The sequence below is a fragment of the Plecotus auritus genome (genome assembly GCF_963455305.1).
Source record: "Plecotus auritus genome assembly, chromosome: 13".
NCBI lineage: Eukaryota > Metazoa > Chordata > Mammalia > Chiroptera > Vespertilionidae > Plecotus > Plecotus auritus.
In genome coordinates, this window is record NC_137779.1 from 14,920,451 (window position 1) to 14,948,243 (window position 27,793).

Consider the following 27,793-nt stretch of genomic DNA (forward strand, 5'->3'; position numbering starts at 1 on the left):
CCTTCGCTTTGCGCACGCGCCTTTTGAGGTACTAGTAGCTGCCAGCAAGAGGTAGCGGCGTGTTTCCCGCCAGGCCAGGGGGGCGTGGCGCGACGCGCAGCTTGATGACGACATTTCGGCGCCGGATAGCCGAATGGTAGCCACAGTTCCTGAGGATGAGGGACGCTGTAGACTCCACAGGTGAGTAGCGGGAGCCGCGCGCCTGACGGTCCCGGCAGCCTCTTTGAACTTCCGCTGAAGCTGTCTTCGTTCCTCCGCGAGCCCCGGCCGGGCCTCCGCGTCTCTGGCTCGGCCGGGCCGGCGGGGGAGCCTAGGGCCTGGGCTCCGCCCTCATGCCGCCTTCCCGCGCGGCTCACACATCCAGTCCCGGTGGGTGCTCGGTTAACGTTCGTTGAACGAGTTGGAGGACGGAAAGCTTCGAGTTAAACTTGAGCTTTGGACTCAACAAACCGTGTAGGAAAAAGAGCCGGGTGTGGGTCCCGGCCCGAGCCTTCCTCCCATTGTCCGAGCCAGTTTCCTCATCTGTGGTATGGGGATATTGCCCAATGCCTACCTCACAGGTCAGTTGTGAGCAGCAAAAGGGAGCCTGCTCGGCTTCTCAGAGCAGCTAGAGGGAGGGAGTCCTTGGCCGTAGCGTGATTTGCTTGGCATAATCAACGATGACTGAGGACTGCCGCTCAGAAGAAACCCCAAAACTAGGTCCGAAGCAGCTCCTGAGGAAAGTGGTTGTTGAAGTGGTAGGATGGAGCAGACGCTTGGTGCACAGCACAGAAGGGGTGATGGCGGGGTGGGGGGCGGCAAGACCAAGGCAGGGTCAGAGAACTGTAAGAGGCACTGCCTGTATTGGTAAGACCCCTAATTTGGCACCTCTGGCCTCATTCCTTCAGCCCCTGCTTGGTACAAAATTCCTCTGAGCAAGGAGGTGCTTTCACCTCGTCCTAAAGCTCTGCCCTTTGCAAACAATTCAGGATTTGATGCTGCTTTGATAATTTTGGAATAGTTCTCTTGACCACTTGATTCAGGACTGAGGTGTTTTGTTTTAAGTTTTCTTTAAAACTGAAACTGATAGCTAGTTTAAGAGTTTTGTTGGGGGGGGGGATTTGGAGGTGTTTATATTGTCAAATGACAGATCTGTGCATCTCTTGTCAACTTCTCAGCTGCCTATAGTCTCCTTGCACCCAACCTCTCCATCCACATTAAGTTGTCAGTTGCCACCTCAGTGCCCTCCCTTACTCAGGCCAGTAGGCAAAGCTGTGCAAGGAAAAGCCAGCAGTAACCCATCACTGGAACCAGGCATGCTTCCTCTCTGCTCAGTCCAAGGCTGAAATCAAGGTGCTGGCCAGCCTTGCTCTTACCTAGATGCTCTGGAGAAGAAGCTGCTTTCAAACTTACTCAGGTTGCTGTCAGAATCTCGTTCTTTGGAGTTGTAGAACTAAGGTCCCTGTTTCCTTGCTGGCTGTCAGCCAAGACTGCCCTGTATTTTATGGTCCACTGACTTGAGACTTTAAATTGTATCTGCAAAATTCTTTCACAGCAATATCTAGATGATTGTGATTGAATAGCCAGGGACCTGCACTTGGGGGGCTATCTTTAGAATTCTGCCTACCACTGAGAAGTAAATGAGGAATATATGGAGAGCCCCTAGAACCAGGCCTGGCACATAGCAAGTGTTATACAAGCGTTACCACGTATTAGCAAGGATTTGCTACCACAAACGTGTCTCTGAAGCTGGCCAGTGTGGACCGCATGAGAATGGCATTTCTATAATACATGGGACATGGCAGTGCAGTGTGTGATGAGTTATACAAATGTTCTCCTGGGCATTGTGAAACGATACAGTATTCTGTTTGGCAGATGTTGAGATTTCATATTTGCTTTTCCACAGTGGTTTCCTAAGACGACCATTTTCAACTCCACCAGAGGCTACTATGGCATTCCCTCACCTGCAACAGCCCAGCTTCCTACTGGTAAATATCAACTGCTCGTGTGAGTGTTAGTTCAAAGCTGAGGGACCTGGGAGTTCCTTCCACCAACTCAAACTCTCCAGTGGTTGTTTTGGGTGCGTGTGATGGGAATGACACTGGACTCAGGGTTGAAATCCTTAGGCTTGACTCTGCCTCTGCAGGACCTTGGGTTCACTCAACCACTGAGCCCTGGTTTTCTCATCTACAAGGCAAGTTGATTCAAATGCCATTTTCCCTGCTTCCCACGGTATGGGAGGAGCAACTGAAAAAGATATACCTTCAAATTTCATGTCTTGTAAATCCTTACACAAATGTGTAATAATCATAACTGTCATCACTGAAAGATGGAGGGTCACTGTTCTGCTGGGGGCAACCAGGACTGTACTTTAATATTAAACATGAGCCCTGGCCAGGGTACTAAGTGGTTAGAGCAGTGGCCCACGCACCAAACGGTTACAGTTCAATTCCCAGTCAAGGGTGCGTACCTGGGTTGCAGGTTCAACCCCCGGCCCTGGTTGGGGTGAGTGCAGGAGGCAACCAATTGATGTGTCTCTCTCACATCGATGTTTCTCTCCTCCCTCCTCCCCCTCCATCCATCCCTCCCTTCTACTCTCTCTAAAAATCACTGGAAAAAGCATCCTCGGATGAGGATTAACATATATATGTTAAATATGATGCTGAGAAGTTAAGCATAAGACAGATATCAGTGTTGAAAGTTTCAAATTTTAGTTCCCAGAAGATACTTGAGATAAACATTTATTTGGAAGGACATTCTTCCGTGGTGCACCCTCTAGAGCCAACAGATCCAACCTGTGGCCTACACAGCCCAAGTCTTCACCTCTGACTGAGGCCCCATAGACTCCACCCTTGTTTGAAGGTGGACAAGGCCTTAGATATCCTTGGGCAAAACCCTCTTCATTGAAACTCTGACATTTCCTCTTGATCTCCATCCATTTGTGCGGACGCTTCTTTTTCTTTGTGTAGTCAAGATATACACACCCCATGAACTCAGGTAGATTTCCTTAGTTCTTGTCCTGAATGCTTTCTGGCCTGTCCATGGTCTTCATGATTAGTGTCAGCACTTGGCTGAAGCCATATGTGGATTTTAACCTGCCTGTTTCTTTCTCTTTTCTTTTTTACATTTTTCCCTTTTTTTTTTTTAATCTTTATTTTTAAGGGTGTTACGGATGTTCCCCCATTTTTCCCTCATTACCTCCCTCCACCCAGTTCCCACTCCACCTCATGCCTTCACCACCTTACTGTCTGTGTCCATAGGTAAGATCTTTGGTTAATCTTTTCCCGCCCCCTCCTCCTCCCTTCCCTCTGAGATTCGTCTATTTCATGCTTCTATGCCTCTGATTCTGTTTTATTCACCAGTTTATTTTGTTCATTAGATTTCTTGTTCATTTATTTTGATTTTTAGATTCGATTGTTGATAGACATGTATTTGTTGCCATTTTATTGTTCATATTTTTTACCTCCTCCTCCTCCTTCTCCTCCTCTTTCTCCTCCTCCTCCTGCCTTTTTCTTCTTCCTCCTTCTTCATAGGTAAGTAACTACTTTTCTCTTGCTGCTTTTAAGATTTTCTCTTTGTCTTTAACTCTTGGCATTTTAATTATGATGTGTCTTGGTGTGGGCCTCTTTGAGTTCCTCTTGTTGGGGACTATCTGCACTTCCTGGACTTGTAAGTCTATTTCTTTCACCAAGTAGGGGAAGTTTTCTGCCATTATTTCTTCAAATCGGTTTTCAATTTCTTGCTCTCTCTTATCTTTTGGCATCCCTGTAATGTTAATGTTGGTACACTTAAAGTTGTCCCAGCCGAAACCGGTTTGGCTCAGTGGATAGAGCGTCGGCCTGCGGACTGAAGGGTCCCGGGTTCGATTCCGGTCAAGGGCATGTACCTTGGTTGCGGGCACATCTCCAGTGGGAGGTGTGCAGGAGGCAGCTGATCGATGTTTCTCTCTCATCGATGTTTCTAGCTTTCTATCCCTCTCCTTTCCTCTCTATAAAATATCAATAAAACATATTTAAAAAAAAAAAAAAAAAGTTGTCCCAGAGACTCCTTACGCTTTCTTCATATTTTTTTATTCTTTTTTTCTTTTTGCTCTTCTGATTGGGTGTTTTTTGCTTCCTCATATTCCAAATCATTGACTTGATTCTTGGAATCCTCTACTCTACTGTTGAATCCCTGTAAATGGTTCTTTACTTCAGTTAGTGTATGCTTAATTTCTGACTGGAAATTTTTCCTGACATTGAAATTCTCACTAAGATCCTTGAAAGTCTCACTAGTCCCTTGAAGCTCTCAAGAAGATCCTTGAGTAACCTTATAATCATGTTTTGAACTCAGTTTCTAGTAGTTTGCTTGTTTCCATTTCTTTCATTTGTGATGTGTTTTTTTGTCTCCGAATTTTTGCTGCTTCCTTGTGTTTGTTTCTATGTATTAGGTAGAGCTACTGTGTCTCCTGGAATTGGTAGAGTGGCCTTGTGTACTAGGTGTCCTGTAGGGCCCAGTGGCTCAACCTCCCTAGTCACCTGAGCTGGACACTCTAGGTGTGTCCCTGTGTGAGCTGTGTGCACTGTCTTATAGTTGAGCCTTGATTGCTGTTGGCATCTCTAGGAGGCGTTGACCTCCAAGCCAATTGGCTGTGAGGATCAGCTGCAAAGACAGTAGGAGAGCGGCTATGCAGGAGGCAAGGCCCAGCTGTGAAGCAAGGCAGGCTGGTGCTAGAGCTATTGGTAGGTTTGGGGCATGCTGTCACCACTTGCAGCTTGTTTGAGAGATTTTAGCAAAATCCGAAGCCTGAGCCAGGACAGGCCATTCATATGGAAAAGCTGCTGCAAACAGCTTGGGTGGGGCTGCAAATTGGATGGGGCGTGGTTAGGGAATCCCCAGGGCGGAGCAAACAGTGTGGGCTGCCAGATATGGCTGCCAGTCAGCCCTGTAATAGGGGAGGTCCCAGCACAGGAACAGTGACCCTTGCAAGCACCCCTGTCTCGGAGAAAACTGCCCCTGGGTTCCTGCCCTGTTGCCAGACAATTCAGTTCCTCATATGTGTCTGAGTCCTCCAGAGCTGCCTGGTGCTGGAGCTCAGAGGTTTTGAATCTAAGTGTGTTTGTGTGCCAGCCCTTTAAAAGGAACAGCTGGGTTTCCAGCAGCCTCTGTGTCTCTTAGCCACAATCCCCACTGGTTTTTACAGCCCATAGTTATGGGGACTTCTCTTCCTAGTTCTGGAACCCTGAGCTGGAGGGCTGGTGGGGGGCTGGGACCCCTTGCTCCTCTTGGACAGCTTCCACAAAGACAGTCTCCCTCCCAATTAAAAAATCGACACAGGTGGGAGTCAGACCATCCTGGCCCGCACCTCTGCCCCTCCTACCAGTCTCAATGTGCTTCCTTTCTACTTTAATTGTAGGACTTCCATTCAACCAGCTTTCAGGCGGTTCTGAATGATAGTGGTTCTGTATTTTTAGTTGTAATTTCGATGTGGTTGTGGGAGGCGGCGAATACAGGCATTTACTTATGCCACCATCTTGCAAGGTCCCTGCCTGTTTCTTCTTTTTTTTTTACCTTTCTGTTTGTCTTTTTTTTTTTAATTTTTTTTTATTAAGGTATTATATGTGTACATATCTTGCCATTGCCCCCCCCACCCCACTCCCATACATGCCCTCACCCCCCAATGTTTTGCATCCATTGGTTACTCTTATATGCATGCATATAAGTCCTTCAGTTGATCTCGTTTGTCTTTATTACTTCTTTTTTTTTCTTCTAATTTAAATTCTTTATTGTTTAAAGGATTACATATGTCTCTTTTTTTCCCCATTGACCTCTCCCTGGCTACTCTCCACTCCCCCCCCTCCCCAGCACATGTCCCCGCCTCCCTACTGTCTGTGTCTTTTGGTTATGCTTATATGCATGCATACAAGTCCTTTGGTTAATCTCTTATCCACCCCCATCCCCTACTCTCGCCTGCCTTCCCTCTGAGGTTCCATGGTCTGTTTGATCCTTCTATGTCTCTGGATCTATTTTAGTTCATCAGTTTATGTTGTTCATTATATTCTACAAATGAGTGAGATCATGTGATATTTATCTTTCTCTGACTGGCTTATTTCGCTTAGCATAATGCTCTCCAGGTCCATCCATGCTATTGCAAATGGTAAGAGTTCTTTTTTTTTTTTTTTAATAACAGCATAATATTCCATTGTGTAGTTGTACCAGTTTTTTAATCCACTCATCTGCTGATGGGCACTTAGGCTGTTTCCAAATCTTGGCTATTGTAAATTGTGCTGCTATGAACAGGGGTGCATTTATTCTTTCTGATTGATGTTTCTGATTTTTTGGGATCCCTGCCTGTTTCTTAAGGTTATGAAGGTTCAGTAGGTTCATTATCACTGAATAAAAGACATTTTAGTTAAGGCCTTAAATAGCAACAAATAACACCCTCATTTTATCGGGCATTCTTACTGATGGTCACAGAGGTGTAAATTATGGGTGGGCAGTCTTAAAGGGATTTTACAGTTCATTGCATACACACTTGGTGAACACTTTGTGGTCTGTGAGGGGAGCCCTACTCGATAGGGGTCTCTCCTGAATGTGGGGCTGACCCCCTGCTTGAGGGTCAGGCAGAGTCAACTTTATTTTGGTAATATGCACTTCTTTGAGGTAACTGGGGATGCCTAACAGAAGCTGCTGGGAGGCAAGCCTGATAGTTACTTGTCTAGAGGCATGGTACCTCAGCCTCTCTTCTAGTAGCATCCTTTAGGTCACTGACATATGCCTGACCCAATGTATGAGGTGCTGGGGAATCAGGTCGGTGGTGTGTATCTCACTCCTGCCTGTCACTTGGATTTCTGTTTTGACTTGAGCCAGAATATCATCAAAAGCTGCAAAATGAATATGTTCATGATTTTTTTTTTTTTTTTCGGTTTCTTATAGGCTAGCCTGAAAGCTGATGTGATAAATAAGCCCTTTGCACAGCGGTGCCAAGACTTGGTTAAAGTCATAGAGGATTTTCCAGCAAAGGTACAGCTCTGCTAGCATCTCTTTGGGGCATGTCTCATTCTATCCTTGAAAAATGTTCTTACAGTCCCTGGTTTCCACCTCTGAGCCCTGCCCTACACAGAGGCCTGACCTGGCATTGTGACATTTGTGGTCACATTTGTGGACACATTTAAGCATGTGAACATGTAAGCCAGGATTTTCTACCATGCATGCTTTTGTCCCACATGGGATGCTTGGCAATGTCCAGGGACATTTTTAATTATCACACAGGAGTGGTGCTACTGGTATCAAGTGGTAGAGACCAGCCATGCTGGTAAACCATCTCATAATGCACAGGGCAGCCCCCACAACAGAGAAGTATTCAGCATAAAATGTCAACAGTACCAAAGTCGAGAATCTGGTGTAAATACTGAAAATACATACTCCCATCACACCCAGATTTGTCAATTAGTAGTAAATGAGGTAAGTTTAAGAAGCCGGCCTAGACAAGGAGTTACTACCAAATGACAGCAAGTCTCCGTTTCAAGGGCTCACTTTGAGAAGAACATTGCCACCCTTAGTAAAGCTCTCTTTAAATATAGTGACTAATTTAACTGGCCCAGATATAAAACAGTACTGCTAGACATGCCCCATAACCACGATGAAAGGATCCAAGGCTGCTGCTCTCCTGTTGGCACTGTTGTGCCAGGGTTCCTGTGGGTGCCAGGCTGGTCCCGTGGGCTTTTGAACCAGGGAGTAACATGCTCAGAGCTCAGGTTCAGCTAGGGAAGTGGGCAGCGTGAGGTGCAGGACTGGAGCTAGCACACATGCCAGCAGTGAGCACTGGTCCTCAGCAAGCCTGCCCAAAGCCTCACCCTCTCACTGTTTCAGGAGCTGCATGCCATCTTCCCATGGCTGGTAGAGAGCATTTTCGGCAGCTTGGATGGTGTTCTCATCGGCTGGAACCTCCGCTCCTTACAGGGACGTGTGAGCCCTGTAGAATACAGCATTGCGATGGAATTTCTAGACCCTGGGTAGGTAGGTTTGTCACCTGAGGAGCTGGATGTTTCCTCTGGTGATCCCTTTTTTAAACCATTGTATTTTTCAAAGTTAGAAACAAAGCAAAGCAAGATGGTTTGCAGTTCATTTGCCTGCTTTTCTTGTTTTAATTTCATGTTCAGTGGCCCAATGATGAAGTTGGTATATAAACTTCAAGCTGAAGACTATAAGTTTGACTTTCCTGTCTCCTACCTGCCTGTAAGTAAGCCCTGGCAGTGAAAGCTGTGTTTGGGCAGAGACCCCAGACAGTGGCTGCAGTGGTGGTAGGTGGGCAGGGGCTCAGAGGGGCTGTCACAGTGGGCAGGAGAATGCCATGGTGTCTGTTCAGGGTCAAGGAGGTATCACAAATTGGAATTTTTAAGATCACAAATTCTGCCAATGGGGAAGGCACCATGCTGCCCGGTTTGCTACTGGCTAGAATCTAGCCGCTAGATGATAGACAGGGCCATGTGACTGGTTACAACAAGTGAATTGCTCGGTAGGTATGAAAAACAGAGGAGATGGGATTCATCAAGCTTATAAATGTGCACAGCTGCTGCCTTTGCTGTTTGCAGGTCTTTATGATGATACTAGTGGCCTAGTGCACGGATTTGTGCACTGGTGGGGTCCCTTGGCCTGGGCCTGGCCTGTGGGGATTGGGCCAAAACCAGCGGTCCAACATCCCCCAAGGGGTCCCAGAGTGTGAGAGGGCACTCTGCAAAGCTGCTATTGCTCGGCAGCTCCTGCATTTAGCATCTGCCCCCTAGTGGTCAGTGCACGTCATAGCTACTGGCCGGTCCGCCAGTCGCTTAGGCTTTTATAGATAGATAGATAGATAGATAGATAGATAGATAGATAGATAGATATAGATATAGATGAGAGATTCTAAGTGAAAGCTTGCTCAAGTGTTATGCAGAGGATAGTGCTGTTCCCATGAACAGGGTCCATGTGCTGGCCACCTCCTCAGCAGCCTTCCCAAAGGGCTGCACCACATGTGGCGCACTGAGCCAGAGCCTGCCTGCGAGCCCCCTCCCTCTCTCCACAGGGCCCCGTGAAGGCATCCATCCAGGAGCACATGGTCCCTGATAGTCCTCTGTACCACAATAAGGTCCAGTTCCCCACTACCGGGGGCCTTGGCCTGAACCTGGCCCTCAGTATCCTTTGCTGACCCCATGGGTAGGGAGGCTGGGGTGGCCAGCACAGTGTGGGGTTGGTGGGGGTGCGGTGGCCCAATATCCCTGCCGTTTGTCCCCTGATCCTGCCTTCAGATCCATTCGAGTATTACATGTTCTTTTTCGCTTTGAGCCTCATCACTCAAAAGGTACAGAAGGGATTCCTCTGAACAGAGTTTGCTTTACTGGAAACCCCTGAGAGGGTGGGGGGCGTGGCCCTGGGCTCTTGTTTTCACACAGCAAGGGGAGCTTGGGATTTGCCTGGGAGCCAGCTGCCAGCCTTTGTCTTCCATTTCTCCTTTTCCCTGCCTGCCTCATTTCTCTGGGTCTTCCTTTCCTTCCTCCTCCAGTGTTTGTCCTTCAGGCCATTCTCACTTAGGGCAATAGACTGGTGGGCAGACTTGACAGGTGATGTGGCAGTCAGGGGGCTTCCCATAGGAGGTGCTTACCAGACAGTGGGGCGGAGTGGAGAGGTCACAGGCGAGTAGGACTGAGGGTTTAGTCAGGCTGTCTGTGCTGGGGCTTTTCTCCTGCCACCCCCCTCAGTGTGCATGGGCTGGCCTCAGGGAAGCAGCGATATCCCAAGGCTTTTGTGTGATTGCTGGGGTCAGCAGCCTGGGGCGGTGCCCAGAGCCACCCACTAACTCGAGTTTTGTTTTTTAGCCACTCCCCGGGGCCCTCCATGTTCGTACTTCAGACTGCGCGTATTTCATCCTGGTGGACAGGTACCTATCGTGGTTCCTGCCCACAGAAGGCAGCGTGCTCCCCCCACTCTCCTCCAGTCCCGGGGGACCCAGCCCCTCACCAGCTCCCAGGTAAGGCTCTCTGGCTACCCTGGCCTTTGGCCAGTGCCTGAGGTGTCCTGTGCCTGCCACTAGCTATTCTACAAAAGAGTAGCCTGGTCAGTGAGCACTGCTCATGTAACAATGGTGCCCACTCTGTCCAGGCTCCCCAGTTTTTCTTATGCCTGAGATGCCCCTGCCCCAGCTGCCATAGCACAGACTAGAGTGCAGGGGTAAGGAGAGTGTCTGTTTTGGCTTTCAGTGACCATCCCTGAAGTGGTCAGGTCCTGTGGCTGCATGGCCCTGCTGTGAAAACGGGCTGTGTTCTGCCCATCTGTGCCTAAATTAATTAACATGCAACATCCATTCCCTACACTGAGGTGCTAGTGTTCTCTGTATGGTTCCAATTTTAGTATATGTGCTGCTGAAGCAGCAGTGTTGTTGACCAAAACATTGTTATGTGATCCATGAAGTAGTAGGGAATCTGTGTGACTCGAGAACCAGGTGTTGGCCTGAGCCAGAGTTCCTGGGATGGAGAGCCTTTTATGTCAGTGAGCAGGCTGTCCCTGTGTGTGTGCGGCCAGTCGCAGCCTGGAGGTGGCTCTCCCCAGGACATCCTCCTGCCCTAACAGCCACTGCCCGTGCTCCTCTGACCCTCCTCCACCTCACCGGCCCAACTCCTTCCCTGGGAGGCTGTAGGCATGCTCTTTCCTGCACATGCTAGTCCACCCCACATCTGGCACATGCCATACCCCATGCTCACAAATATGGACAGATGCCCCAAGGAAAAGGGATTGAAAGAGGAGAGGGGTGTCTTGGGGGTGGACCAGAATCACGCCTTCTCACAGGCAGACTGCAGCTGCTAAAAGGTTTTCTGGGCCTGATTTTGTCTGCTTGTTTTTACATATTTAAGACTGACAAAAAAGTTGCTATGCATAACATAAATTACTATAGACCCTTCAGCCAGGTTTCTAAATTGTTTTTATCCTCTATATGTGTTTTCTGGGTCCTTTAATAAGTTATAGATATGATGCCCATTATCTCTTAATATTTCAGAGTGTATCTCCTAATAGTGAGTGCACACTCCTTCATAACCACAGCACTTCTCTCCAAGTCAGGGAACAGGGATTGCTACAAGGCCACTGTCTAGTCCTCAGACCCCACTTGGGCTTCACCAGCTATCCCATCAATGGCAGTTACCTGGCTAGGATTCAGCTCAGGGTCACTTACTACATGCAGTTGTCTCTCTAGTCCCCTTCAGTCTGCAACTGGATCTCAATCTTTCCTGACCTTGACACTTTTGTAGCATGCAGTCTAGGTGTGTGCAGAATGCCCTTGACCTGGGTTCTCAGGTGTTTTCTTGTGATTGGGCCCAGGTTGGACATTGTTTGGTAGGAGCTCTGCAGTGGTGACCCAAGGTGTCCATGTGCCCCATTATAGGCAACATTAGCTTGATCACTGGGCTAAGGGGCGGGGTTGGCCATGTTTTCCTGCTGTAAAGTTAAATAAGTATTTTGTGCCTAAATTAATTAACAAGGGGAATTTAATGGGAAGATATTCTGAAACTATACACTTAATCACTTAATGTTAGCATCCCTTGGTGGTCCTTGGCCAAATCAGTTATTAATGGAATGGTGCCAAGTGATGAATTTTTACATTTCATCACTTCTTTGTTTACTAGGGAACAGTCTCTTCCCATTTGTTTGTATAAATTCACATGGACTGGGGAGTCATTGTATGATTCAACAGGTTGTAATTGTTACTGTGGTCGTTGATTTTGATGTCCAGGTTGCCCCTGGTTATGCCAGCGGGAGCCCCTAATGAAGGCCTGTTTCTGTGTCTTCCTCAGGACTCCAGCCATGCCTTTTGCTTCCTATGGCCTCCACCACACCAGTCTTCTGAAGCGACATATCTCTCATCAGACATCTGTGAATGCAGACCCTGCCTCCCATGAGATCTGGAGGTCGGAAACTCTACTCCAGGTGAGAACTGAGGCAACTCTGCTCTGCTTCCATTTCAAAATAAACTGCTCACCACTTTCCACCCCATGGGCCAGAGCCCTAAAGACTGGCCCTGAGCTGGATGGTGCTTCTAAATTGTCAGTATCTCCCTTGTGTGACATTTAGAAAATAGGCGGGAAGAAATTTACCCACCTGTCTAACCTAATCTCATTGCCAGTGTTTTTCATCCGAGGATTTCCTGTGCAGGGTTTTGTTTTTCTCATGGTGATGTAATCACTGCCCAGTCTGTTAGTTTCCGATAGATCTGTGTAAATGCCCCACCTCTCTGACGCACTCCCATGTGGTTGGGAAGGTTTCCTGTGACCACTGTCATGTGGATATTAAACCCTGCACCAGCTACATTTTTATGGTGCTTAATAGAGAGGGCCTTTGAAGCCTTCACCTTGGTCAGCAGGCAGCCCCGGCCCTTCTGTACTAGGGATCCACAGGGGCGGTGGCAGTGCTCCATGTCAGCCTCTCCTCCAGGCTTGGTCTGGCTCACTCCCACAGCAGCGCTGGCCACCTTCCGGGTCTTGCTGTCTCACCTTAGAGAGTGAGGTTAGGCTGGTTCTGACATAGGATTCCGGGGCTGAGATGGCAACCACAAACATTGCTTGTTGACAACCTGGAGTGGGTAAGATGGGGTTCTGTCCCTCCCACCTGGTACATAACTCTTGGCGTGGGGGTTGCTGTGTTTTTAGAGGCTTCCAGGTTATTGTCAGCAGCACTGAGAGGTGGAATCATCTTCCCTGTTCACTGAGGGGCCCAGTGCTTCAGTTGGCTCCCAGCTAAGTGGGCTCTGGCTTCTGCCAGCCATGAGGGGGCAGGTGACCAAGGCTTGGGCTTATAGGACAGAACGGGAGGGTTGTTTCCCAGTGCATTTTTTTTTTTTAAATATATTTTATTGATTTTTTACAGAGAGGAAGAGAGAGGGATAGAAAGTTAGAAACATTGATGAGAGAGAGACATCGATCAGCTGCCTCCTTGCACGCCCCCTACTGGGGATGTGCCCGCAACCCAGGTACATGCCCTTGACCGGAATCGAACCCGGGACCCTGCAGTCCACAGGCCGACGCTCTATCCACTGAGCCAAACCGGTTTCGGCGCCAGTGCATTTTTTAAATATATTTTTTTGAATTGTGGTAGAATACACATAATATAAAGTTTACTATCGTAACCACTTTAAAGTATATTTACATTGTTATAATTGATCTCAAGACTTTTTTATCTTGAAAAACTGAAACTCTGTGCCCACTAATCAATAATTCCTCATTCTGTCCTAACCGGTTTGGCTCAGTGGATAGAGCATCAGCCTGCGGACTCAAGGGTCCCAGGTTCGATTCCAGTCAAGGGCATGTACCTTGGTTGCGGGCACATCCCCAGTGGGGAGTGTGCAGGAGGCAGCTGATCGATGTTTCTCGCTCATCGATGTTTCTAACTCTCTATCCATCTCCCTTCCTCTCTGTAAAAAATAAATAAAATATATTTAAAAATAATAATAATTCCTCATTCTTCTTCTCCCCCAGCCCCTGGCAACCACCATGCTACTTTATTTCTATAAATTTGACCTACTCTAGGTGCCTATATAAATGGAATCATGATTTTTTTAAAAATATATTTTATTGCCCTAACCGGTTTGGCTCAGTGGATAGAGCGTCGGCCTGCGGACTGAAAGGTCCCAGGTTCGATTCCGGTCAAGGGCATGTACCTTGGTTGCGGGCACATCCCCAGTAGGGGGTGTGCAGGAGGCAGCTGATCGATGTCTCTCTCTCATCGATGTTTCTAACTTTCCCTCTCCCTTCCTCTCTGTAAAAAATCAATAAAATATATTTAAAAAATATATATATATATATTTTTTTTTTTTATTGATTTTTTACAGAGAGGAAGGGAGAGGGATAGAGAGTTAGAAACATCGCTGAGAGAGAAACATAGATCAGCTGCCTCCTGCACACCCCCTACTTGGGATGTGCCCGCAACCAAGGCACATGCCCTTGACCGGAATCGAACCTGGGACCCCTAAGTCCACAGGCCGATGCTCCATCCACTGAGCCAAACCGGTTAGGGCTCATGATTTTTTTTTTTTTTTTTTTTTTTAATGACTGTCTGACTTCACTTAGTGTAGTGAATCTTCAAAGTTCATCCATGTTGTAGCAAGTGTTAGAATTTCCTCCCTTTTTAAGGATATTTAGTAATATCCCATTGTATGTAAATAACCACATTTTGTTTATCCATTCATCTGTCAGTGGACACTTGATTTACTTCCACCTACTGGCTATTATGAATAATGCTGCTATGAACCTGGATGTGCAAATAGCTCTCCTAGACCCTGCTTTCAACTCATTTGCATATATACCCAGAAGTGGAATTGTTGGGCTATATAGTAATTGTTAATTTTTTTTAAAAAAAAAAACAGTCTTACTGGCCCTAACTGGTTTGGCTTGGTTGATTGAGCTTCGGCCTGCAGACTGAAGGGTCCCAGGTTTGATTCCGGTCAAGGGCATGTACCTTGGTTGTGGGCACATCCCCAGTTAGGGGGTGTGCAGGAGGTGGCTGATTGATATTTCTCTCTCATCAATGCTTCTAACTCTATCCCTCTCCCTTCCTCTCTGTAAAAATATCAAAAATATATATATATTTTAAAAAACAGCCATACTGGCTTTTTTTCCGACCAAACACCAAATGGCGGATGACGCCGGTGCTGCGGGAGGGCCTGGAGGCCCAGGGGGCCCCGGAATAGGAGGTCGCGGCGGCTTCCGTGGAGGATTTGGCAGCGGCATCCAGGGCCGGGGTCGCGGCCGGGGACGGGGCAGGGGCCGAGGCTGCGGAGCCCGTGGAGGCAAGGCCGAGGACAAGGAGTGGATCCCTGTCACCAAGCTGGGCCGCCTGGTCAAGGACATGAAGATCAAATCCCTAGAGGAAATCTATCTATTTTCCTTGCCCATCAAGGAATCTGAGATCATTGACTTTTTCTTGGGGGCATCCCTCAAAGATGAGGTGTTAAAGATCATGCCTGTGCAAAAGCAGACACGTGCTGGCCAGAGGACCCGGTTCAAGGCATTTGTCGCCATTGGGGACTACAATGGACATGTTGGTCTGGGTGTTAAGTGCTCAAAGGAAGTAGCCACTGCCATCCGTGGAGCCATTATCCTGGCCAAGCTCTCTATTGTGCCCGTGCGGCGAGGCTACTGGGGAAACAAGATCGGCAAGCCTCACACGGTTCCTTGCAAGGTGACTGGCCGCTGTGGCTCTGTACTGGTGCGTCTCATCCCTGCCCCCAGGGGTACGGGCATTGTCTCGGCCACTGTGCCTAAGAAGTTGCTGATGATGGCTGGTATTGATGACTGCTACACCTCGGCCAGGGGCTGCACTGCCACCCTGGGCAACTTCGCCAAGGCCACCTTTGATGCCATCTCTAAGACCTACAGCTATCTCACTCCGGATCTCTGGAAAGAGACTGTATTCACAAAGTCTCCCTATCAGGAATTCACTGACCATCTTGTAAAGACACACACCAGAGTTTCTGTGCAGAGGACCCAGGCTCCAGCTGTGGCCACCACATAATTTTATATAAGAAAAATAAAGTGATGATTTAAGCCTGCTTAAAAAAAAAACAGCCATACTGTTTTCTACAGTGGCTGCACCATTTTGCATTCCCACCAGCAGTGCACAGAGGCTCGAATTATTTCACATCCTCTCCAACACTCATTATTTTCTGTTTTTTTGTGTGTTTTTTTATGATACCCATCCTAATGGATATGAGGTGGTATCTCGTTGTGATTTTGATTTGTTGCTCTAATGATTAGTGGTTTGGAACATCTTTTCATGTCCTATTGGATATTTGTCTATCTTTGGAGAAATGTCTGTTTAAGCCCTTTACCCATTTTTTAATTGTGCTGTTTGTTTCTATGTTGTTGAGTTTTAGGCATTCTCTATATATTTTAAGTATTAATCCTTTATCAGATACATGAATTGCAAATATTTTCCTCCATTCTTTGAGTTGCTTTTTTACTCTATGATATCTTTTATTTATTTATTACTTTTTAAAATATATTTTTATTGATTTTAGAGAGGAAGAGAGAGGGAAACAGAGATAGAAACATCAATGATCAGAAAGAATCATTGATCAGCTGCCTTCTGCATGACCTCCACTGGGGATTGAGCCCGCAACCCAAGCATGTGCCCTGACCAAGTATCGAGCCATAACAAACATCCTGGTTCATAGGTCAACCCTCAACCACTGAGCGACATTGGCCGGACTGTCTATAATATCTTTTGACACAAAAGTTTTTCATTTTCATGAAGTCCAATTTATCTAGTTTTCCTTTGTTGCCTGTGCTTTTGAAGTCATGTCTAAGAAATCATTGCCAAATTCCATATCATGAAGGTTTCTCCCCGTGCTTTCTTCTAAGAATTTTATCGTTTTAGCTCTTACATTTAGTTCTTGGATCCATTTTGAGTTATTTTTTGTTTATGGTGTTAGGTAAGGGTCCAACTTCATTCATTTGCGTGTGGGTATCCTGTTTCCCAACAGCATTTGTTGAAAACACTCCTTTCCTCCATTGAATAGTCTTGACGATGTCGCTAATTCATTTAACCAGCTAATGCTCTTTTGCAGGTTTTTGTTGAAATGTGGCTTCATCATTATTCCTTGGAGATGTATCAGAAAATGCAGTCCCCTCATGCCAAGGTATGTTGCCATAGTTTTTTCCATCCCCTGCTCTTGTCCTGGTGTGCCTGGTCAGCCAGCTACTTTTTGTCCTTGATGTCAGTTAGTTTTCAAGGGCTGGATGGTGGGAAACCACCCCTCATTCAGATGCTGACCAGCAGGTGGGTTTGGTTCTGTGGGGGGCTTGCACCCAGAGGGCTGGAGGCCTGTTGTCTGGGGTCCTCCTGAGCTACTTCCAGAGCCCCCTGGTGACAGCAGGAACAGATGAGGTGGTGGTGCTCATGCTCTGCGGGCAGGGGAGCCGCTGATGCTTCTGGCAGACATGTCTGGTTTGTCATGTCTATTGTCACAGCGCCACCTGCTTTCTTGCTGAGGGGGTGCCCGACAGATCCCCGACCACCTCGGTTCTCCACCTTCCCTTGCACACCAGCAGGCTTTGTGGTGGGTGGAGTCCTGCGCCCTCCTGCATGTGGCCTGGCCTGTTTCCTCCTCCTCCTCACCTCTCCCCCTTCTCTCACTGGGCTACTGGTGTGTAAAGATGTGGAGGTGGCTGAGACCCTGGCACCCTCGGGGGTTGCTGTCCCCAGGGACCATAGCCCACTGGACTTGTCAGAGTAGAACAGTTCTCTTCAGTTAGTAAGATGGGCACTAAGGCTCCTACTCCGTGAGACTGCAGTGCCTGGCTTCTCTGTACCAGGTTGCTTCTGTCACTGCCAGACAAAATTCTCATAAGCTTCCACTGAGAATGAAGGATCTATGGTTTTTATAAAAATGGAAAATGGCTGTCTGTAGCTTTGGCTCTGTGATTCTGGGGAGAAGTGGGGATTCTGCTCCTGCTGCAGAGTCTCAGCAACCAGTTCTATGGGCCCAGTGTTCTGCCAAGTGGAGGGTTGGGGTGCAGCCCTCCCACCGCTGCTCTTTTAAAGTGCCCCAAATCTGCTTCCTTGGTGTCACATAGGAGGAGGAGGAGACAGGGAACTCCATCCTGGGCCTCTCACGTCACAGAGCTCTTGCACTGCCCTCCCGTCTTCCAGAGCTGACCCTCTGCATGTTCCTGGCTGGTGCACGGTGATCAGGGGTCCTGAGAGGCTCGCGTAGCCCCTGTGCACGTGGCTTGGTCTTGCAGAGGCAGAGGCCACTTCGCTGCATTGCCTTCCTTGTCTGCTTGTTCTGTCTTCCGAGCCAGTGGAAGCATGCCGCTTTCATTTTTAGCAGATGTGCGAGGCAGAAAGGCCTTTCTAGTCTGAGTCCACATGGGGAAGGGGCAGTGCCTGTCCTTGCCAGGGCAGGAGGGCCTGCCCCTTCTCCCCACATTTGCTTCCTCCTCTTGGCCAGACCACAAGGTGGATGAGAGCTGCTCAGGATGGCAGGGGCGGGGGAGATGGTTCTCACCAGGCATCAGAGAGGTTCTGCCCTTTCCTTCCTATTGAGGCAGAAAAGCAAAACCTGAAAAAACTAGGTGTGTAGGAAGCCGGGGAAGACAGCTGTGGAGGTAGCCGGGGAAGACAGCTGTGGAGGCCTGCTTCATCTGAGACCCCTTCACGTTTATCCAGGCCCATGCTGCACTGCACCATACGGAAACCCTTGTGAGTCTTGGTTTTAGGGAGGCAGGAAGTGTAGCTCCTGGAAATCCCCCAGTGTGTCTGTGGCTGGGCTGGGTGCAGAGTGCATGCTTGCTCCCTGGAGGTCTGGCCTCCACTCCACCCAGCTTGCTGAGTGGGGCTTCTAGAAGTGCAGTATTGATGGCCATAGCCTTGCCGGCTGGTATGGGGCTACCCTGTGTCCCCACAGGCCAGGACAGGAACCCAGCAGGAAAACTGTATGCTCTGATTCCTCATGAGGGCTGCAGCTGAGCCCAGGGTCTGGCCTGGAGGAAGGCTGTGAATGGCCAACACCTTCTTGCTGTGCTCCTCACCCCTGCTCCGCGTGTCTCTGGCTGTGTCTGTCTCCTTGGAATCTGGCACACTCGTTCACACCTCTCCTGTGTGAAGCATGCTGCTCAGCCCAAGGCATGGCCCTCGCAGGGCAGGATATGTGCCTGGACTGGCTCTGGGCTGTGCTTGGCTGATGGAGGGTTGCTTTTGCAGGCCTTGATGCTGCAGGGAGGTAGGGTGGAAGGTCCTGGGGTGGGGCCAGGCAGCATTGGAGCTCAGCTGTCATCTCCAGCATCCCAGGCTCAGAGAGTGTGTGACCATGGCCAGATTCTTGCCGTTGGGACTAATGAAAGGCTCTGTGTATCTGGAGGCTTGGGGTCCCGGTGAGGTAGAGAGAGGCTGGTCTTCCCAGAATTAGATCCAAGGAGTGTTTGTGTCTCCTTTAACCATTTCCAGATGTTGAGTGTGGAGGGCGTTTGGTGGGGCCTGGTGGGCACAGATTCCTGTGCACACTGTGTGCTGCCTTTAGGAACCAGCCCCCATCAGGACAGAACACTGATTGGATCTTAGACACATAGGAATTGTGCTGGTCAATTTTTCCTCAGGACAACCCTGGGAAGTCCAGTCAATTACATAGCTTTGTTTTCTTGGCAGAGAGGCCTCCATCTAGAACTGGATCCTAAAAAGTTTCTCTCCTGAGGCTCTGGCCTTCAGGACCGTGGTTGTTGGCACCTGGGCTCCTAGTGGGCTACAGTGTGCGTGTACAGTGCCATCAGGGTCAGGGGAGAGCGGGACCCTCAGAAGGGAAAGTGAGTCAGGCCGACCTCGGAGAGCTGGAGAGGCCTTCAGGCCCCAGTGGCCTGGAGGGTCTGTCCATCGCCCTGCCTGGCAGGTGCTGCTAAGAGGGGTGTGGTCTGGGTTGCTATGAGGGTGGTCTCACTGGCCTGACCTTGCTGGGCCGTGGTTATTAGGATTGTCACTGACATGCTTTTGTTTTTGTTTTTTGTTTTTGTTTTTTCTCTTACTTCTGGGCTCTCACTTTTTTCTTTCTCCCCACTCTCCCCTCCCCTTCCTCCGCCTTCTCTGGCTTCTGTTTTGTTGTCTCAGCTGGAGGTTCTGCACTACCGACTCAGTGTCTCCAGCGCCCTTCACAGCCCTGCCCAACCCAGCCTCCAGGCCCTCCACGCCTACCAAGTACTGGCTGCTCTTGATCTGTTCCGTTTCACCCCTGCCCTGTGGTGTAAGCCACAGAGCTCATGTCAGTGCAGTGGTAACACGAGGGCATGGCTGGGGGCCTGCTGGGGGTGATACAGAGACCGTTCCACACACAGCCAGGCCCTGGGGGTTGAGGGTGGCCTGGCCCTTCAGCCTGGCCCAGCCTCCAGGTTTGTAGACTAGCCAGGGTTTGGGATGTGCAGCCATGTGGCAGGAAGTGAAGCACATCATCCCTGCTGGCTATGGGGCCATCAGATCTTCCTGGTCAGGCCTCAAGCCAGTTGAGGTATCACAAGTTGTTATGTGTTGTGGGGGCTCTGTGCTTGGCCCTGGTTTGAGGAAGTGAAATATTTCTGCTTTTGCGGTATAGCCCAACTCACCCTGCAGTTCATGCCTGTACTTGAAGTGACTGAGGACACGAGGCCCAGGGGCTTGTGGGTGGTGCAGTTCTGCTGAGCTGAGCCTGCGTGTGAGGCAGAGGCAGGAAAACTTCGGGCTTGGTTCTCCAGCCTGGAAATGCTGTCAGTTCTTAGGAGACCAGGCCCGGCCTTCTGCAAGCCCAGGCTCTTGTGACCCCATGGAGACTGTGGTCTACTTAGGCAGAAATGAATAGTGTGACAGAGTTGAGGTCAGCAAAGAGGAGTTCAGCCCTGTAGGGTGTTTCGGGACTGACAGCCTCATAGTTCATTGATTTATGAGATGAGGACGGAAGTCTGGGCAGAAACAGCGAGTGGTGTATCTGGAGCCGTACTCAGAGCCTGTCCCTTTCACTGTCCGTGGGAGCACACATTGAATTTGAACACAAAGTGAAAAGTTTTGTTTTGCTGGGATAGGTTGTCAGTGCATAGCACATATTGGGGTTTCTGGTCAGAAGCAGCAGCTGCAGTGAGGAGGGAAGAGCATGTTCCAGAAGGTTCAGTGTGGGCCAGCTGAGCACAGAAGTTGGTGCCCCTCTAGCCTCTATTGGGGAGGGTCCCTGGAGAAACATCTGGCTGCGTTCACTCCGCAGCAGGAGGGCCAAGAGCCCTGGAATGGGCTTTGGAAAAGTGTCCTTAAAAGGAGGCCACCTGCAGCTGTAACCAGAGCTTCCTGTGGGGCTTTGGCTCAGGAGGGTGGAGTTGGAAGATTGGCTTGACACACCTAGAGGGAGCATAGCCAGTGGGGTTACAGTGATTGCTGGGGGCCTGTGGCAGGGAGCCTGGCTCTCTAGAAATACCAGGAAGGATGGGTCGAGATGGGATTGGGGATCCTGGTTCCCCTGTCCATGGCCAGGTAAGAGTGAGAGGTCAGGAAGGAGAAGGGGGGAGGGCTCTGAGCAGGAAGTTCTCGGGTCTGATATTGATGCCCTTCTAATCTTTTATTATTAAAATAGCCCATGCTTTTTGCTTTTTTCTTCAGAACAAGGCAGATTCATTACATAAAGACTTTAAATGCAGATAAGCAGAAGGAAGTTACCTTAGTACCATAGTATCATCCCTAGATGTTGGCGGGGGGGGGGGGGGGGGGGGGTGTCGTCACCTGGGCCTGTGGAGGCATTTCCATGACACAGAGTGGCATGGATGGTGCTGTGGGCAGGGCCAAATAGGCTGGCTTCCTCAGCCCATGAGAGGTCTGTGTCTGGGCTGTGCAGGAGTCGTGGCTAGCCCCAGCCTCAGCACTGCTCTGGGTTGGGATGAGGCTGCCAAGAGCTCTTCTGAGTTTGTTGTGGCCCTAAAGAGCTCGGGTGAGTGTGGGGAGAGGAGCGTGTCAGTCTGGACAGCCAGAATGTGGGGCATGGTGCAGGGGGTCCTGCCTTCCCATGTGGCCTCCGCCACACGGGGCTTCACCCTGCAGTCTATCCCTGAACAGCTGGCAAACAGTCTTTGCTCTGGGTCTGGTTCTCAAAGATCCTACAGGACTGAATCAAAAGTTCGGCTCACAAGATTGACAGTGTTCTTGTCTTTGGGGTTGTGCTGACCAATAGGTCCATTAGCAGCAGAGGGGAGACTGTGTCCAGAAGGGGGAGCAGATAGAAGGGTGGGTTGTGGTAGGAAGAGTGGCTGGAGAGTGGTTCACCTGGAAAGGGGAAGCTATGGGCCACAGCAGCCTGTCTGCACACACCTGGGCGGCAGGGGAATACCTAGTCTAGACCCCAGGTGGGATGCCAGCCTGCCCGTCCCCTGCTCCTTCTCATCCTCTGGCTGGCCAGGAGGTGAGGACCCCTGACAACCTAGATGGGCAGCAATGACAAGTCACCAACGGAGGGTTTGAAGCATGTAGAGAAGCACTTGGCCAACTTGGTTGTTTAGCAGCTGTCCCAGGGCACACTGTGCAGGCTTCGCCACTCTTAGCTTGTCTCAGACCCTGCAGTGCCAGGGTCATCGGCGGGTGGCAGGTATGGGTGGGGCCTCAGGTGGTCCCGCTTTCAGCCTGGCCCATGCATCCTGTGGGGAGAGCAGAGAGATGGGACCTGGTGGGAGGTGGTCAGACCTGGGGGTTCAAGCTCAGAAAAACCTGGATCCTGACACTACACCCCTCTCAACCTTAGGAGTCATTCACGCCCACCGAGGAGCACGTGCTGGTGGTGCGCCTGCTGATCAAACATCTGCACGCCTTTTCCAACAGCCTGAAGCCCGAGCAGGTCTCGCCCTCCGCCCACTCCCATGCCACCAGCCCCCTGGAGGAATTCAAACGGTGGGTATGGGGCTATAAGCAGGGCTGCTGTGCTTCAGTCTCCCTCCTTGTCCTCCGCACACGTGCTGCCCGCTGACTTTCCCCAGGGCGTGTGGGGCCTCTGCAGGGTGGGGCAAGTGGGACCTTACCTTGTCTCCTCCTAGCGCTTTCTCCTCATCCCCCCCTGTCCCCAAAGGTGGGTGGGCATCCAGCTGCTTCGCTGGCTGCTATGGCCTGTCCCTCCAGGTCTGCCCTCTTCAGTAGAAAGAGCCAGGCTGCAATTGGTTAGAGCATCATGCCGATATGCCGAGAGCCAGGCTGGCCAGGGAAAGGCCCTGTCTCATATGCTCCTCTCCCTTCCTCCAAGTGACAGGCAAAAAGGCCAGTGGGCTAGGAGGGCCTTCTCAGCAGAGGGGCTCAGTTGTCACAGGAGATTGGGCTCCATGCTGCCCCCTCCCCCTCCTCAGGCAGGGAAAGGGCTAGGGTGGTGAGCCAAGCTGACAAGTGTACAGGAGCCACACTGGATCGGCCACATGTGTGCTATGTGTCCTTGGAATATTCCCTTACCTCTCTGAGCATGGTTTCTTCCCCTGAAGAGTGGGGCTAAAAAAGGAAGTCTCAGCCCCAGAGGGAACCCAGTGCCCCTCCTGGCAGAGCTGGTCCTTAAAGCAGGAGCCGCTGGGCTCACTTGTGAGGTGACCCAATTCCTCTCTGCAGGGCTGCTGTCCCGAGGTTCGTCCAGCAGAAGCTCTACCTCTTCCTGCAGCACTGCTTCGGCCACTGGCCCTTGGACGCGTCCTTCAGAGCTGTGAGTGTCGGCCCGTTAGCCTCACTGAGCTGACCTGGCCCACTTCTGAAGGGATACTGAGAGTGACCATCCTAGGGATGCACTGAGTCCCTCATGTGTCCTCTCAGGAAGAAGACAGACCTAGTGGCACCCCTGCCCACCCCACAGAGCAAAGCCCTGCAGCTGGCAACGTGCCCTGCTCCCTGAGCTGCCTCCTGGGCCAGATGGCCCCAGGATCAGGCCCCACGCCTGCCCCCACAGCCCACTGTGCCCATGTGTCCCACCAGGTCCTGGAGATGTGGGTAAGCTACCTGCAGCCCTGGAGGTACGCGCCCGAGAAGCAGCCTCCGAGTAGTGATGGCCAGGCCCGCTGCGTGTCCGAGAGATGGTGAGCCTGCGCCTGCCCTTCCCCAGGGGAGCTGCTTCGGGGCCCTCAGGGCTCTTCTCTGAGGGGGGGCACAGGCCGCCCGCGCCCCTCCTGACACTGCTGTGTCTCGTCTGGGCCCGGGATTGGTTTCCTGTGGAAATAGCAGGTCACCCTCTTCTCCTGTCCCCTTGCCATTATCGTCTCACTCAGATCTATGTTCACGCTCACCCCCAAACCTTCCTCACCAATTCGTTCATAGCAGCCACCGCACTTCCCCAACACCTTCCAGCTGGCCCCCAAGCTTCCGTCAGCACCTCTGATTGCCTCCTTCTGTGCACCCCTCTGGTGCCCTGGCCAACTTTTGCCATGGCCTTGGTCATCTCGGAAAGGGCCTCGTTCTGGGGATAGTCCATTGTCCTCGGGGGGCCCAGGCCTTGCCAGTCTGTCCTGCCTCCTCCCTGACACCCCCAGACCCTCTCAGCTGCCATTCTTGACACCTCTGTGTGGGAGTTGGCCCCTGAGTAGCTGCCCGGTCCCCAGGGCGCCCTTTGTGCAGGAGAACCTGCTGCTGTACACCAAGCTCTTCGTGGGCTTCCTGAGCCGCGCGCTGCGCACTGACCTGGTCAGCCCCAAGAACGCACTGATGGTGTTCCGAGTGGCCAAAGTCTTTGCCCAGCCCAACCTGGCTGAGATGATCCAGAAAGGTAAGCGCTTAGCCAGAGGGACCCACAGGCCCTGTATGTGCCTCACAGGCTTGTGGGGGGCCTGGCAAAGGGTGGTGTGGGGGATCCTGGTGCCCAAAGCAAGATGAAGGTCTGAGTCTGGCGGAACCCTGTCTTCCTGGTAGCTCAGCGCGCCTGGCAGAAGGGGAGCAGATCTCTGAGCTATCTCCCTGGTGACGTGTGGCAGTCGGGTCCCTGTCCTGCATGCGTCTTAGCCAGCTTTGTTGGGCGTTAGCTTCTGATGCTACCTCTTGGCGAGTGTGAGCTTCCTGTTGAGACTGGCAGGGGCTCTGAGAGCATCAGGACCTGGGCTCCCTCGCTGCATGTTCACTGCCGTTCGGGAACCTCAGGAGGCACTTAGGGAACCTGCCAGCAGCAACTGGGTATTTTGTGTCCTTGAAAGCCAAGCCCAGGCTTGTGCCCTGCTTTCCAGGCGAGCAGCTGTTCCTGGAGCCCGAACTCGTCATCGCCCACCGCCAGCACCGGCTCTTCACGGCTCCCACACTCACCGGCAGCTTCCTGTCGTCTTGGCCGCCGGCCGTCACTGACACCTCCTTCAAGGTGAAGAGCCATGTCTACAGCCTGGAAGGCCAGGACTGCAAATACACCCCGATGTTTGGGCCAGAGGTCCGGACGCTGGTGAGTGAGTCTGGGCTCAGCCAGTCCCAGGGCCGTCCTGAACCCCTGGGACAGTGAGCCAAGAAGGGCGCACACATCTGGGGGGAAAGGAGGAAGACTAGGGGTTGAATAGACACCAGTACTCCCTCTTCCCCTTCTAGGTTCAGTGAAGGCTAATTTTTTTTCTGTTTGTTAGGATTTTCCCACATTTAGAATATGCACCTTAGTTTTTTAAAATCTTTGTCACGTGGAAGCCACCCTCCTGGCCCTTGGCGGGCTTCCCTGGGACCACCTGTTGGGGACTGGGTGCCATGAGGTGGCCCCACCAGAGCTCACTGACCTCCCGTCTGCCCACAGGTCTTGCGCCTGGCTCAGCTCATCACGCAGGCCAAGCAGACAGCCAAGTCCATCTCTGACCAGTGCGGGGAGAGCACAACCAGTCGCCCTTTTCTGTCATGGCTGGGCTTCTGCCTTTCGGACACAAACAGCTCCTACCCAGCCAATGACCTGGACGACATGGGGCAGGACAGCATCCGTAAGACAGACGAGTACCTGGAGAAGGCCCTGGAGTACCTGTGCCAGATGTTCCGAGTATGAGCCGTGAGGCTGTCCCCTCCCCAGATTTGGTCCCATGCCCTCACCCCACTGCTGAGCCCGGACCAGCCACAGACCAGGACCTAGCCTGGGCTGTGCCCCACAGGGCTGGGCTCCTGTGGGAAATGCAGGCCTGTGCCTGCAGTGTTGTGTCTGGGTCCCCTCATTGTCGCTGTTAGAGGCCAAGGGGTTGAAGACCAATTTGCTCCCTTCACCTGGAAACTGAAGCAGTAGTTTCTCCCTGACAGCTCAGTGAGGCCCAGCTCGCCCAGCTCACACTTGCCTTGGGAACAACTCAGGATGAGAATGGAAAGAAGCAGCTCCCGGATTGCATCGTGGGTGAGGACGGACTCATCCTCACACCCCTGGGCCGGTACCAGGTAAGGCCCACGTCCCAGAGGGCCCTGGCTCTCCAGGGTTTTCCAGACAGCACAGCTGGTGGTCCCACCAGCCTGTCCCTGTCCCCGTCCCCCATGATCAGAGACAACTTCGCTGAGTTGTTTGCAAAGGTGTGTTTTCTGGACTGCTCCTGTGCCCCCCTTTCCCTGGGGCTCACCTCCTGTTGCTTCTAGATCATCAACGGGCTGCGGAAGTTTGACATCGAGTACCAGGGGGACTCGGAACTGCAGCCCATCCGGAGCTACGAGATTGCTAGCCTGGTCCGCTTGCTCTTCCGGCTGTCCTCCACCATCAACCACAGGGTGAGTGGCGTGGGAAGCCACACCTCAGCTCGGTGTCCCTTCCGTCCTAGAGCTTCAGGGAGGGCTGGTGGAAAGTGTGGCCCCTGCCTGTTGCCCACTCCCCTGTGCCTCTGTCTGTGCTCTAGTTTGCAGGCCAGATGAGAGTCCTGTGTTCCCGGGCTGACTTCCTCGGCAGGTTCTGTAGATACCACCTCATGGAGCCTGGGCTGACGGACAAACACCTGCTGAGCCCCGTGGGGCAGGGGCGTGTGGCCAGCCGTGCCCGGGGCCCCAGGCTCAGCCTTCGTTTCCTGGGCAGCTACCGGACGCTGCTGTCGCTGCTGCTGGCCTTCTTTGTGGCCTCCCTGTTCAGCATCGGGCCCCTGCCCTGTGCCCTGCTCCTCGTGCTGGGCTACTTCCTCTATGCTGCGGCCATGACACTGCTGACGGAGCAGGGCAAGCTGCACCAACTCTGACCACAAGCCAGCCTCTCCCCACACTGCCCCTCCCGTGTGCCTGGGAGGCCACCTCCGAACCTGAGCCTGGTCACCTTCATGCTTCCAGGAGCATTTTCCTGTAGCCTCCGAACCATTTGGGAGAGAACCTGAAAGAGAAGGGCACACAGTCCAGACTTGACCAGGGAAAGAGCAGCGTCCAGGGCCCATGAGCTGCGTGGGATCGGGACAGTCCAGGGCCGGCCACGGCCTTCCTCAGCCGGAGGCTCCGGAAGAAGGTGGCTCTCAAGGCTTTTCTCTTTTTTAACTGTTTCGGGGTTTAGCCATGTGAAGCCAAGGAGTCGGTGCTTCCCGGGGAGGCCTGTGGCCTGCGCCTCACTGTCCTGAGGTGGGCAGTGTGGCATGAGTCTCCCCGTGGGTGACACCAGGACAGCAGCTCAGCCTCCGGCTCCAGAGAAGAATCAAAGACCCGAAAAGAGGCGCCTGAGAAAATTGAAGGATGATTCTCGGAGCCTCATTTTAAAACTACATTTGCCACCACACTTGACAAAACAAGGGTTATTCCTCGTGTTCTCCCAGCGACTGGAAGTCTGGGCCATACGGTTCTGCCCTGGCTTCCTTCAGCCCCCAAGTCAGCAAGCACCTCGCTCAGTGGTGGCCCGTGTCACCACCTTGTCCTTCAGGCCGGGCTCTCATCCCCTGCAGGCATAGGGGATCTGGCAGGACCGCCCGGTCCCTCTGCCAGCTTCTGGTCAACAACCAAAGATGATCAAAAGCGTTGTTTGTACCGTCAATAAAATCAAGTGTGCAAAGACAGTAACCTTTGATACCACTTAAATATTAAAGTTACACAACAATTACATGTTCACTGTCAAAATTCCCCACGGGGTCTCACACACCTTTCATTATACAGATGACATCAGAGAGAACAACTCTTTGAAGAGGGATTTAAACCAGCCATCTTGGGGGCGGGGGAGGGTTGTGTTGGTTTTAAGTTTTCAGTCTGAAAGTTGGGCTTTGTATTTTTATGTGAATTCCATATAGTGGTATTTGGTAGCCTGTGACCAAAATCCAACCAGGCTTGTAGCCCATTCTTAACCCTGAGTCTTCCGGTGCCTGGGCTCAGCCTGCTGGGTGTCCTGTCGCCCTCGCCCAGGGGCCAGTGGATTCACTTCAGCAGCAGAGACAGGCAGATGCAGACACAAGTGGCCGGGATGATAATTGGTCCCCAG

At 51.4% G+C, this 27,793-nt stretch overlaps 3 protein-coding genes across 5 annotated transcripts in view; all 3 read left to right on the forward strand.

Moving 5' to 3' along the window:
- LOC308238408 (coiled-coil domain-containing protein 74B-like) overlaps positions 1-27,793 on the forward strand; it is a 508,084-nt gene that overhangs the window by 469,887 nt on the left and 10,404 nt on the right. The window lies entirely within an intron of this gene.
- On the forward strand, positions 119-27,420 carry SMPD4 (sphingomyelin phosphodiesterase 4). 3 transcript variants are annotated; one of them, XM_080649628.1, is made up of 20 exons: positions 119-180; positions 1,886-1,967; positions 6,895-6,981; positions 7,831-7,973; positions 8,121-8,196; positions 9,023-9,131; positions 9,246-9,298; positions 9,813-9,964; positions 11,781-11,913; positions 16,547-16,618; positions 19,579-19,665; positions 22,214-22,359; positions 23,056-23,146; positions 23,413-23,513; positions 24,033-24,196; positions 24,648-24,853; positions 25,190-25,423; positions 25,675-25,806; positions 25,999-26,127; positions 26,253-27,420. In XM_080649628.1, exons 1-20 carry the CDS (start codon positions 134-136, stop codon positions 26,580-26,582), a joined length of 2,574 nt encoding a protein of 857 aa, XP_080505754.1. In that variant the 5' UTR covers positions 119-133; the 3' UTR covers positions 26,583-27,420. The 3 variants fall into 3 exon arrangements, with proteins under 3 accessions (XP_080505754.1, XP_080505755.1, XP_080505756.1); XM_080649629.1 differs by lacking the exon at positions 19,579-19,665 and having other exon boundaries at positions 130-180; XM_080649630.1 differs by lacking the exons at positions 119-180; positions 1,886-1,967; positions 6,895-6,981 and having other exon boundaries at positions 7,902-7,977.
- LOC308238344 (small ribosomal subunit protein uS5-like) lies at positions 14,611-15,525 on the forward strand (the record flags this gene model as incomplete). The annotated part of the gene is made up of 1 exon (XM_080650092.1): positions 14,611-15,525. The coding sequence occupies one exon, from the start codon at positions 14,611-14,613 to the stop codon at positions 15,490-15,492; it is 882 nt and encodes a 293-aa protein (XP_080506218.1). The 3' UTR covers positions 15,493-15,525.